The sequence below is a fragment of the Balaenoptera acutorostrata genome, chromosome 6 (genome assembly GCF_949987535.1).
Source record: "Balaenoptera acutorostrata chromosome 6, mBalAcu1.1, whole genome shotgun sequence".
NCBI classification, from domain to species: domain Eukaryota; kingdom Metazoa; phylum Chordata; class Mammalia; order Artiodactyla; family Balaenopteridae; genus Balaenoptera; species Balaenoptera acutorostrata.
The window spans coordinates 10,918,194-10,931,807 of record NC_080069.1 but is presented as its reverse complement, the minus strand read 5'-3'; the positions used below and the strand labels follow the sequence as shown (position 1 = coordinate 10,931,807).

The following is a 13,614-nucleotide window of genomic DNA, read 5'->3' as shown; positions in this document are numbered from 1 at the left end:
AAAGTAGAGAACCTGAGGAGCCTGCACACTCAGTGGGAATCTGACTGAGGAGTGCTGAGTTGTACCCCAGTAAAGCTGTGCCTTTAACCGGCACACTTAGGCAATCAGGGCACTCCAGAACATGGCACTTGTGGTTGTCCAGGGGTGTTGAGTCCTGTGTTAGGTGTAAGGAACAGCTATTTATGGTAGGTTGTGACAGATGTAGGTTGTGGCATGTTTGGGGAAGTAAAGCTCTTTGACCAGCTGCACATCTTCAATCTGGTAATAACTGGTAAAGAAGATGGTAAAGATTACCATCATCTTTATTTGAAAGAGGAGAATTAAACATGTCTCCAGTGACTGAGCTGAGCAGAACCAAAAGGAAGCGTTAAATCTGTCTTGTGACGTCACATGGGTGGAGAGCTAGAAGCATTAGAAGTCTGACGGATGAACTGATAATCGTTGAAGCTGGGTAGTGGGTCTTTGGAGGTTCAACATACCATTGTCTCTACTTTTGTATATTTGAAATTCTCTGTAATAGATTGTTTTAAGCCCATGGGAAATGGCATCTATTTTGTAAAATTAGAAGTATAAAAAGCTAACCTCACACCAGTCAGAATGGCCATAATTAAAAAGTCTACAGATAATCAATGTTGGAGAGGGTGTGGAGAAAAGAGAACCCTCCTACACTGTTGGTGGGAATGTAAATTGGTGCAGCCACTGTGGAGAACAGTGTGGAGGCTCCTTAAAAAACTAAAAATAGAACTACCACATGACCCAGCAATCCCACTCCTGGGCATATATCTAGAGAAAACTCTAATTCGAAAAGATACATGCACCCCAGTGTTCATAGCAGCATTACTTATTGATACAATAGGCGAGACGTGGAAGCAACCTAAATGTCTATCAACAGATAAATGGATAAAGATGTGGTACATATGTAAAATGGTATATTACTCAGCCATAAAAAGGAACGAAATAATGCCACACACACAAAATAGAACACTACTCGGCCATAAAAAAGAGTGAAATAATGCCGTTTGCAGCAACATAGTGGACCTATAGATTATCATATTAAGTAAGCAAGAGAAAGACAAATATATGATATTACTTATATGTGGAATCTAAAAAAATTATACAGATGAACTTACTTACAAAACAGAAATAGACTCACAGACATAGAAAACAGACTTATTGGTTACCAAAGGGGGAAGTGGGGGGAGGGATAAATTAGGAGGTTGGGATTAACAGATATACACTATTATATATTAAAATAGATAACCAACAAGGACCTACTATATCGCACAAGGAACTATATTCAATATCTTGTGTGTGTGTGTGTGTATATATGTGTGTATATGTATATATATATATATACACACACACACATAACTGAATCACTTTGCTATACACTTGAAACTAACATAACATTGTAAATGAACTGTACTTCAATTTTTTAAAAATCCAGAAATATTTCTGAAAATTTTAGGGGAAGTTTTTATTAGTTAGAGGTAATAGTATAAATCAGAGAGCTGCCTCTACATCTGTAACCTAACAAAGTAGGAAATCTATAACTAGATTAAGCCCTACCCTTCATCCCTTTTACATTGAGTCATTCCCACTACCTGGCAGCTAACATAGGGCCAGTTCTTCTTTCTTTTCTTTTTTTAAAAATATATCCCCCAGGAGCACATTTCTTTATATATACACAACATAATGATAACTGAATACAGTACAGTAAATCTGCAAGCATTTATTGCCTGTTGATTATATGCAGACACTGTACTAAGCCCTGAGGATAGAAGTCATTGACTTCAAAAGGCTTACATTCTAGGAAGGGGACTAGACATGCAAGTAAAATAAAGCACAGCATGACTACTGAAACAGTAGAGCTCTAAAGGATCCAGCCACCGTGGAGAGGGGGGTTATGAATGCCGGACTCTGTGGAGAGGGGAGGTGTGTGCAGCGGTCTCCTGGCGAAGGTGGTGTCCGAGGGAGGGTTCAAGGATGAATGGGAGTGCCCTGGGGCATGGGCTGCAGCACTGACAGGGCAGCGGCCAAGCCAGTGGATTAGTGAAATTATGCCTGGTTTGGTAACGCCGGACTATAAGGACTAAGGTCAGTTGTGGCAGGAACTAGAGGTAAACCAGACGGGACGTGAAAATCTTTGTGAAAATCAGGCTGAGGAATCTGAGCTCTGTCTTGGGACTTGCCAATAGGACAGCAGCATGGTCAGAATTACCACCCTGATTTATGGTTTTAAGTGCTGACTTGACCTCATGTGTTTAATCTCTTCCTGTCCTCAAGCTCACATGTCAGTTACAACATTTTCAGTTACAAGTAACACAGAACTCAACTCACATGGTTTAAACCCAACATGGATGAACCTTGAAGATATAAGCCAGTCACCACAAGACAAATACGGAATGATTCCACTTCCATGAGGTGCCTAGAGTAACCAAATCCACAGAGACAGGAAGTAGAGCGGGGGGGTCGCCAGGGACCAGGGGGAAGAGGGAGCAGGGAGCTGTTGTTTACTAGGTACAGAGTTTCAGTTTTACTTCTGGAGACGGATGGTGGCGATGGTTGCACAAGAGAGTGAAGGTACTTCATACCAGTAAACTGTACACCTAACAATGGTTAAAATGATAAGTTTATCTTATGTATATTAGTATAATACAAAAAAGTACCAAAACAAAATGGCTTAACCCAAACGGAAAACATTATTTCCTAACAGCTTCCTTGGTAGAGCAGCTTCAGACTTGGTTAGTTGATGATTCAACAGTATCAAAAAGGACCCAGGTTGTCTTCAGCTGCCCCCTCCGCCAGCCTCCACCCACCTGCTTCCTCCTCAGCCAACTCCCTTCATAAGACAACTGCCCCAGTCAGAAATTTCTTTCCAACAGACTCACAGATATGGAGAACAAACTAGTGGTCACCAGTGGGGAGAGGGAAGGTAGCGGTAGGGGATTAAGAGGCACAAACTACTATGTGTAAAATAAATAAGCTACAAGGATATGTTGTAAGGAGCAAGGAGTATAGCCAGTATTTTATCATAACTTTAAATGGAGTATAATCTATAAGAATTTTGAATCACTGTGTTATACACCTGAAACTAATATTATTATAAATCAACTATCCTTCAATTAAGATAAAGAAAATAAATTTCTTTCCAAAAGAGCATCCAAGAAAAGAGACCATCTAAGAGCAAGAAAGGCTTCCAAAATCACATATTCCTCAACATCCCCACTCGAATGTCTAACAGCCATTTCACCTGCAGCACAGCCAAAGCCGAGCTCCTGACGTCCTCCTCCCCGACCCTCTTCTCACCATCTTTCAGTCTCACTAACTGGCAGTTCATTCTTTCTCCAAACCATTCCTGTACTCAGGCCAAAAACCTTAGAGGCATCTTGGGCCCCTCTCTTTGTGTCCCAGCCTGCATCCATCAACAGATTCTTTTGACTCTGCCTTTAAATGTTTCCAGGGTCCAGCTACTCTTCACCACCATGACTCTGCTTTGAGCCACCACCATCGCTTATCTGGATTATTGCAATAGCTTCTTAACTGGTCTCCCTGTTTCTGCCCTTGGTCACTTATTCACTCATTGAACAAATATTTCAGTGAGTACTTAATATGTGCAGGCATTGCTCCGGGTGCTAGCGGTCCTGCAGGTAAAAATCCCTGCCCTCCTGGAGCTTCCATTCTGTTCTCAAAATAGCAGAGTGATCTCTTTCAAATGTAAGTCAATCATGTCACTTCTCTGCTCAAAAGTCTTAGATTAGATTTATGCTATAGTCTGTACGTGTAGGTGACGATGAGGAAAAGCACGTTTTAATCTCAGGGTGCCTGTGCCTCTGACGAATGCTGTCATGTCACAGAGAATAGTTCAGTTTGAATGTGAACTTTTAAAGTGCAGAGAAAGAGGATGAAAAAAATAGTTTCTAGCATGCGGGATTCTAGAAATAGAAAAAAGCACTGCATTGAATGACTTCAGAGGCATCGATGTGATAGAGTGATCACTCCAGTAATGATTTCTTAACCACCTGCCTCTCATCCTTTTTCCTTATTTTGCTGAATTCTTTGGACAAGTTGAGCTCTCAAAACACATTGAACATCTATTAAATGGATGTACCCCCCCTTGAGTTTTTTTAAATTGAGCTAGGACGTACATGCAATAAATTACGTTTTCAGTATACCACTTAATAATGTTTTGCCTGTGTATGTTCCCATGTAACGTCTAATCCAGGTCAAGATATACCATCTTTCAGCACTCCAGAAGACTCCCTTGTTCCCTCTTTCAGTCCATATCATCTTCCAAATGTAACCAGTATTCTGACTTGTATCACCGTAAAATTAATTTTGTCTGCGTCTGAACTTTGCATTGATGAAATCTTTTACATCTGGTTTCTTTCATGCAAATTTAGGTCTGTGAGATTCATCCACGGCATTGCAGGTAGCTCTAGTTCTTTCTTTTTTATTGCAGTATCATATTCCATTGTGTGAAAATACACAATTTATCCATTCTACTATTGATAGATATTTGGGTTATTTCCTGTTTTGGCTGTTATGAGTAACGTGTCTTTTGTTGGCTATAAGCATTCATTTCTCTTTTCACTCTGGGAGTATACTTGCTGGGTCATAGGATATAGAACTTATGCTTACGGATATAGAACTTTAGGAGATAGTGCAAACAATAAAGTGGTTGTACCCTCTGAGGGGTGTGAGATGTCTTCCTGGATCCAGTGGGTCTGAGCTGCTGCCTGACCCATTATTTGTTCATGTTTTTGTCTTCCCCCTGCTCTACCCCAAGCCACAGTGTTGAACAAAAGTAATGATTAGAACACAAAGACAAGGTTGAAATTGTGCAAGACGGAATGTCAGTAATCCTTGGATTAAAAGGGAAATTCTCCAGTGACCTATTATCACATGACACGGTTCTGTTACCTTTATCACATCAGTTTCAGTTCCATTTTCTTAATACTTGAAATTTTTTTGAACGAGGTGGGAAACAAAACACGGTAGGAAACCCTATTCCTAAACAGTAAATGTTTGGTCTACAGAATTAGGCGACACTGGAGGGGGCTTAGCAGTGATCTGATTTCATGCACATACTGATCGCTAGGAATACAAAGTGACGAACAAGATACATAGAGCTTCCACCACGTGGGGAGGCCGACCGGCAATCGCAGTGCACCGCGGGGAGAGCCGTGGGGAGGAGCATGGTAAAGAGAAACGCCAGCGTCTTCCTTTACGTTACACACACGAAAACCACAACACTACTGCGCCGGAGGTGTGGGGTTTCCACACGTCACGCAGCTCTGCACCACCAGCCGGGTGGCCTACCGTTGCCTCGGTTCTGACACTGTCTCCCTGGAGGTGGCATCAGACTCCACAGGTTACAGGTCGGTCCCGCGGGAATGACCCCACCTCAGATGCCAATTGCAAATCTAGGTTGTCACTGTGCTTCTGACCAACAAGCTCCAGATCAGAGGTTCCCACGAACCCCCTTGGGTTCGATCAGTTTGCTGGAGGGCACAGCATGAGCCAAGCCTGGCAGCTAGGTAGAGCCAGACACACCGGGAGCTTTTAGAAAAGTTAAATCTTCACTGGGGCTGAAGCATAGTGTTTCAGGGGAGAATAGTAGCAAGCAGTGAAGCCAGAAATATAATCAGATATCAGACCATGAAAAGCTCTAAAATAATAACAGCAGCAGCCAATTGGTTCTGGAGGAATTGGCTTTTTCCAGACTCCGGACTAAGCACATATCAAGGACTATCTCATTTAATATTCAGTATCCTTAAAACATAGGTACGTTATTATAGATGATAAAATGTAATTAAGTAATTGGCCAAAGCTACAGCCCTTAAAATGACAAGTCTAGACCTTAAATCCGTATCTTTTGAATGATCAAAAGCCCATTCTCTTAGCCACTCGTATAGATAATACCACATAAGCCACGCTTTATCCTCCTAGGAGCTCAGCTTCTTAAATGTGATCGTGTTTTATTATAGCGGTACCATTTAGGATAATGATTCCTTTTAAAGAAAAAACTTCACGGACCTTTAGTATTGACTTAAATCAGCTAGTGTTCCTTAAATGGATGGAAATACAAAACTGACATAAACTCCTGGTACTTACACTGCTCGTATATCAATATAAGTATACCAATTAATACCCCCCCAAAAATATATATATAAAGTGAATGAAATGCACATTAAGTAGCACTAATTTAATGTCACTGATGGTGTTTGGTGAAAATCGTTGCTCTGGATGAGTGAGTGGCACTGACACTTCGCTTGGTCAGGGCACCCTGGCTGCCGGCGGCTGTGGGAACTCCACTTCCCATACCTGACCTCTCGTTCAACCTTCCAGGAAACCGTAACACCGTCTGGCTTCACTTGGAGTGTGGACATCTCACACATTAGATCCACCACTTCCCGTTCACCTGTAACCCCTGAAGTCGTGCTGCACGGTACCCACAGGATTGTAAACCCACAGGCTCTGAAATACAGTTTATGTGTTTTAACACAACTTGAATTCAGAATGTTTTTAAATTTCCGAACTTAATCAAATGAGATTCGATCTGGAAAGGACTTTGGTCTGTGAATGAGAGTGGGAGAAGGAGGACGGCTAGGAGGGGCACGGGTGCTGGCTTTTGAGGCCTGCTAAAGTAATGCTTAGTAAGAGACTCTTCTGACTTTTGTTTTTCTGCTTCTTCACAGGGGTTGGCACCAGGAATTATTACAGAAAGATCGGCTACAGATTGCAAGGTCCGTACATGGTAAAAAATCTAAAATAACCGCCACACCAGCGCACCTTGATACGTATCCTCCCTGGCAGAAAACAGAGATTCAGGATGTCTTGAACACTCAGCACAGAGGCTGAGCGAAGCACATGGACCTCCCTGACCCCCTGACAAGGAGCCTCCCCCTCGCCCTCCCGCTGGAGTCACAGAGACTGGAAGCCGCGCTCAGGGCCGGGCCGGGCGTCTGCTGACCAAGCCCACAGAGCCTGGGCGCTCAGAGCCCCCGCACCGCGCCCTCCTGCATGTTCTCAAGACGTCACTTCCGTTTTCGAGGCTTAAGTCCTGTAACCAATTTCTAAATTCTGCATGAGGCCTGCAAGTGACCTAACCATGACTCAGGCACAGTGACAAAAGCAAACTGATCAACTTATTTGAACTGACGGTTCATAAACTAAAAACTGGCTATGTCATTTGAGGAGGACACTTAGTTTCCTATCAGCAGGTTATTTATATCCTGTACAGACAAAACGCCAGGTTGGGACATGTGAAAACTGTCACGTTGATCTCTGACCTGTAACTACATATGCCTTCCAGCACAGGTCAAGAAAATGAGCTTTTGTTTTCATGGACATCATTCTGGTTTGAAGTAACAGTGTGATGGGGAGAGAAGAAGTGAGATTGTAGGCTTGTGTTTCAAGCTTGAAACCAGCCTTTCTCATCTGGGCGTCTACCATCTATGAAGGGCCATTACAGACATCCATTTACAGACATCCATTTATTTCATATTTTTAATCGTCTGTACTTTGCACACTCTTGACAGTTGCAAAACACCGTGGGCGGCACTTTCGCCCGGAGAGGCGTTTGGCTTCCCCATTGGTCTGTCCTGAGCAGGCAGAGTCTGCTGTGCATGTGTCTGGGTTTGGGTGACGTCTGTGGACGTCAAGAGGCACGTCCACAGGAGCTGTTCCCTGCATTTTAATTCTTTAAATGGATTTTGGTTTGTTTTAAATGGAGAAAGGTCAGGGTTAAACTTTTTTGTGAAAGCAAAAAAAATGGAAAACAGGCCCAAATCTAAAAATAGGAAAAAGACTGGCTTTTTCAAAGTTTCATCTTTATAGAACTGCCTCTATGTAACTTCCAGGTAATCTACTAAGGAGACTCAGCCTGGAGAGGGTCAGTTCTTAAGAACATGGCTTAACCCTGCATCCCTTGGCTCCTGTGGCATTTTACAAAGGTTTATTAAATGGAATTGATTCTTCTAAAGGTTTGAAAAATAAAACCTTCAACATACAAGGAAGAATCACGTAAGGTTTTTTCCTCTCCCTGTAAACGCAGTGACATTTGCCATGAGTTTACAGGTTTGGGTTTCCTGCCTGTGGCACTGTGTTTGTTTCTTCCTGGGCGCTGTTTGCCCTTTTGTTAAACTGCTACAAGGCAAATGGCATTGACTTCCTGTGGGCTCGCTGTGGCACTGCAGACGCTTTCTGTGAGTGCTATTTAAGGAATTCAGCTACTTCTCAATTTTGAGCCAAACTGACGATTATGGCCTAGAAGACAGCCTCTCAGATAACTGAGGAACTGCCCCAGAGAAGCGTGGTTTTCAGCACAGTCTTGGGGGGGGAAACAGATCAGCACATACACAGCGAGTCAGTATGGTCTTGGCACCTGGGAAGGAAGTCTCGTCGTGGAAGGAGTATCAGCGTTGGCTTCCCAGCCAGAGAGGCATTTGATCTTTGTGTTTAACGTGGACATTCTTCTAGTCAGTCAGTGCGCCCTTTTCTTTAATAATTAAAGCAGATGTACAGTGTATGTTTGATGGGCCACAAACAGGCTGTTCTGTTCAGCTTCAGATTCAAGTTAACTCATGGATAAGCCAGAATGACTTCCCCAGACCTCGATACGCGAACATTTCTTTTACCGAGCCTTTCTGCCGCCAGAAGCTTCAGCTTCTCCCCTGACTGCCAAGCACTGTCCCTGGCACGTGTGGTGCCTGGCACCTCCACAGCCCGGCTGGCCTGGCTCTCCTAGAGATACGTGCGCCTGCTCAAATGGACCACCTCGTAAGGAAGATCAGTTAGACAGGATCCTGTCGGCCTCCGCGTGAAACCTTTAAAGCTGCAGCTTGTGTTTCTGATCTGTATTGAGTGACTCCTTAGCAACCATCTCAGGCCCACTCACATAGCTCCGCTTTTGACTCCAGTTTTTCTTAAATCACCTGGAGAGGTTTCGTTGTTGTTTTTAAATTATCAGAAACAGACTGAAATCTATTCAAATAAAAAATGAGACTTTAAAAATACATTATCGCCAAGTAAAAGGGCCTGGTAGGGCTCACTGTTTCCCCAACTTAGGAATGAACGTGGAGCCCTTTTAAAGGAAAAAATGTCTGCTAACACAAAAGAATACTGAAAAGTACAACTTAAAAACCAAAGCCTGTTCTACGAAAACAGCTTTCGAATTCAACTTTTCATTTCCAAAGGTTTTTATGGGTGGTGGTTGTTTTTTAAGATTATCATCTAGTTAAAAACAGAATTTTGTTCATAAAGAACTCACAGACCCTTAAGCTGATGAAAGAGCTCAAGCTCTAGGTTCTGAAAACCTGGGCTCCTTTATTAACTCTGAAGCTGTGGGCAAGTCCCCTCCCCTTTTTCAGCTACACGCCCCCCCCCCTCCAATTTGTAACATGAGAGAATCGCCCATCTGTCAGGGTAAGCGCGAGGTCCAGTGGGGTCCCATTTGAGAGACGCTGCATAAACCATGACATTATGTAAAATGCCGTTACTCCAGTGAAGTGACTTCTCAACAGATGTGTGACCTCGAGCAAGAAAGCTCTTGCCTCTCAGCAAGTTTCCTGTCTGTAAAGTGGAAATGATAATTTCTCCCTCGTGCAGTAGTTGTCAGGATTAAATGAGCTCACGTATGTCAGTTTCTTAGACCAGGGCCTGTGGAACGTAAAACACACTACAAGTACTGGCTATTACGACCAATATCTAACAAGTGCAGAATCTGGCCCATTTTAACATGGGAGTTTCTTATCTGTTGGCAATAGAATCTGATTTTTTGCTAGACTCTCGAACTTTTGCTAGAGGCCAGTGTCAGAAGAATAGTATTGCTGGGGTCTGAGGCCTTCTCTCCCATCCTCTGATCGGTCCTTCTGTTTCACTGACATAAGTCTAGGGTTACAAATTGTCAGATCCATGCTTTGAGGGACAAGAAACTAGCTGAGACTCTGCAACAGCAAAAAGCATTTCCAAATATCACTGTAATTCTGGGGGCTTCCCAGAAAGTTGTCCAGCATTAGATTAGCATGGACTGCGGTCTCCCATGAGTGTGCACAGGTCGCCATATCCACTTAGGGAGTCCCCTGAGGGAGGCTGGCACGTTTCGTGGCAGGGAGGAGGAGCAGTGCCACATCTGTGCCTTAGACTTGTGTGCCCTCTGTACGGTTGGGTTTAACTCCGTGAAGGCAGTTCCAAAAACTAAGCTTACAGACCTTTTAAAGAAACTGATTTTAACATAGACAAATAATCAAACACGCCTGTAACAAGGGGCAAACCAGCTGCTTTTCTACATCCAAATGTGCGGCCTTATCTCTTCCTGTCTCCACATGCCTAGAATACCCTTCTGTCTGCCTGGAGAACTCCTCCTCCAAGGAGGGAACTGCCATCTGAGGCCCACCATGTGCTGCTTCTCTATCTAGGCCACCCTTATGCAGCCCTCAAGGTCAATGCTCGTCTCCCCCCATTAACAAATGGGGACACAGGCTGGTGTCATCATGGCCGGGCCTGAAGCCCCAGGGCCACCACGTTGCCCAGTAGAGTCGGCACCGGCCCTAAATGTCCACGGATCGCACACACAGCCACGTGAAAGGCGCCCGCAGAGCGGCCCAGCACAGAAGCCCTGAGCTCAGCTATAATACTAAGTGGGTTTAGGATTCCAACGCGAGTCACTGACTCGGCCTTTCTCCACTCCACCCCCATGTTTCCTTTTTTAGGGGAAAAGTGTTTTCAGTCAGCTTATGTTTAAAGAAGACACAAGTACTGAGCAACAAGGCTGTGCTTTCTTACTATTTCATCCTCACAACAGACAACCTGTAACCTGAGTCCTGTCACCAGCCCGGTTTTCCCCAGTGCAGGTAGTGGAAGGGCACGATGTCATCAAGAGAGAACGCAGAGCAAAGGGAGAGTCTGCTCTTTCCGTTTCAATAAAAATAGCTTTTTTTGGTTCTAAAAATTATATATGCTCAATATGACAGATTGAAATGAAACAGAAAGGTACAAAATCACCTGAAACCCCACCATCACAGTGGTAAGCCCTGTGATGAACATGCTTCCATGCGTCTCACCCACACCCGAACGCACACAACCATCGGTCACCTTTACGTAAAATGGTCACACAGTGCCTGTCGCTTTGTAACCTTTTTCACTCCACAAAATGTAACACCAGCATCTTCCTGTGTCAGTACACACGGATCTACTTCATCCTTTTTAATGACTACCTAGCTTCCCATTGTCTGCAGATCCCATACTTTATTTAAGGGGGTCTTCTCATATCTTACATTCCTTTATATCCTCATTGTCACAATAGCTAGAACTGTGTATGAAGCATGGGGGCTGCATACACTCGTTGACTTAATACTAAGATTTGCTTTAGTTTTTTTCTACAAGCCTCACTCATCCATGACAGGCTTCTGTGTCCCTCCCTGTGGTTCTTCGCCCCCAAGCCCTTCCATCCTTCACTTGTTACCCACCTTCCAGGAGGTGGGGAAGGAACAACCTGCCTGCGGCCTGGCCTTGCCCCGGCAGAGGCAGCAGCACCTGCGGTTGGGAGCAAGTCCCATCACACAAAATGCCAAGCTCTGCGTCACCGAGAGGCGCTGGAGCGTGAATGTACTTTCATTGAGGTCAGAGGTGACCGTACCTTATCTCATCTCCCTGATGGAAGTTACTGCTTCAGGTCGGATTCCTCAACTGCTCAAGCCCTGCAGGGAAGGTTATCCTCTTGTTTCAGGGCCGATCTTGTCTGTGAGATTAGCGGTATGAGCTAACCTCACAACATTTTTTTTTTTAATGGTGTTTCAGGGCTCACATGCCCTCTCTGTAACTCTATCCCTTTTTTTTTTAATTAATATTTTTTTATTTCTGGCTGCTTTGGGTCTTCGTTGCTGCGCGCGGGCTTTCTCTAGTTGCGGCGAGCGGGGGCTACTCTTTGTTGCGGTGTGCGGGCTTCCCACTGCGGTGGCTTCTCTTGTTGCAGAGCACGGGCTCTAGGTGCATGGGCTTCAGTAGTTGTGGCACGTGGGCTCAGTAGTTGTAGCTTGTGGGCTCAGTAGTTGTGGCACGCAGGCTCAGTAGTTGTGGCACGCGGGCTTAGTTGCTCCACGGCATGTGGGATCTTCCCGGACCAGGGCTCGAACCTGTGTCCCCTGCATTGGCAGGCAGATTCTTAACCACTGCGCCACCAGGGAAGTGAGCCAGGAAGACGATCGTCCCTGCTGTCCAGCTGGGCAGGTGGGGAGGGGCCCGGCACTTGGCCACCACCCCACCCTGCCCTCCAAGGAAGAGCCGGCATGGCATCCAGCTGCCTGGGTTTGAGGCTGGCTTCTGCCTCCATCTAGCTTTGCAAAAACTAGGGTCTTGGACCACTGCGTGCTTGGGGTGCTGGGGCAGTAGGTAAGGGACTACTTACATCAACCTGAAGGAAGGGAAAGGAACGCTGGGGAAAGGGAAGGAGAAAGGGAAGAATATCTGAGTGGACAGGCCTGGTATTGCCCTCACAACAATCCTCCGAGGTAGGAATTTTGGCCCCCATTTTACGAATGAGAAACCAAGGTTCAGAACGGTTAAATAATGTAACCAAGGCCACAAAGCTGGTAAGTGAAGAGCTAAGTATAAAGGCAACAGGTTGACTTTCGCAAACTTGCAAAGATTTAAGGACCCTAATACCTATGAGCAGTGGTGGCTCTAGAATTTCTAAAACCGATGGTTTCAGGCTGGTAATTGGGTTGGAAAGGGATTTTTTTTCTTTTTTTTTTTTTTCTTGAAGCTATGTTTGCCTTGCAGATGCTCTTTGCTCTCCACCCCCACCAACCTCCAGCCACTTCTCGCCACAACTGCCAGTGAGCTCTCCTTTGACAAACTACTTGAATAATACAGCCAAGAGACATATCCAAATAAGGAACTTAGGAACAGGGATAATACGGAAAGAGAACCAGCAGTAAGTAATCAATCCATTTAAATAGATAGCTGAGACCAAGTAACTCTGGAAGTTACTCTCAGAGAAAAGGACGGACGCTTCTGGGTTAAAATAAATAGAGGAGTGAATACACACACCTAGTTTGGCTCACACAGACTAAAGAGGATTTCTTTTTTTTTTTTTTTTTTTTAATACACAAGGACAAAAGAAGAGACGAAAGTGCTAAGATTTTGGAAGCTCTAAAGCAGATGGACAATAGTAACTCAGTTGGCAGTTGAGACTGGATAGTGGAGAAAGTTCCAGTACAATTTAAGCCACAGGACCTGGCAACACCATACACTGGAGGGGAAGGGAAGAGCCAGGGCAGGACTGATGGAGCTCCTTTACAGGTCCTGGGTCCCTGGGTTCCCTCCATTCAGCACGTGCTCTGTTACCACCTCAGCAACAGACTGGAGGTGAATTAAGGGAGTCAAACAAGAGAGGATCTTTGGATGAGAGAACTCCAGACGAAGCTGAAGGTCAGGGTAATAGAACTGAGAACAGGGTGATGAAGTGAACCCATGCATATTAAATAGTGAGTACTGAGACTTCCCGCCATCTTCCCCAGCTCAGTTTTCAGAACGCTGACAAGACCTCTCCCCACAGGCCAGAAATTGACAGGCTTTTCTAGAGAATAACCAGCCCGAGAGGAAAGAGTT

At 44.6% G+C, this 13,614-nt stretch overlaps 1 protein-coding gene across 2 annotated transcripts in view; it reads left to right on the top strand.

Annotated features, from left to right (window-relative positions):
* The window catches only part of ELP3 (elongator acetyltransferase complex subunit 3), a 109,407-nt gene extending 100,370 nt beyond the window's left edge, over nt 1-9,037 (top strand). For both annotated transcript variants that reach the window (XM_007192723.2, XM_007192724.2), the window contains one exon: nt 6,702-9,037. In XM_007192723.2, coding sequence (XP_007192785.2) covers nt 6,702-6,778 — 77 coding nt within the window. In that variant the 3' untranslated portion in view covers nt 6,779-9,037. The remainder of the gene's footprint in view (nt 1-6,701) is intronic.
* Nucleotides 9,038-13,614: the final 4,577 nt, after the last annotated feature.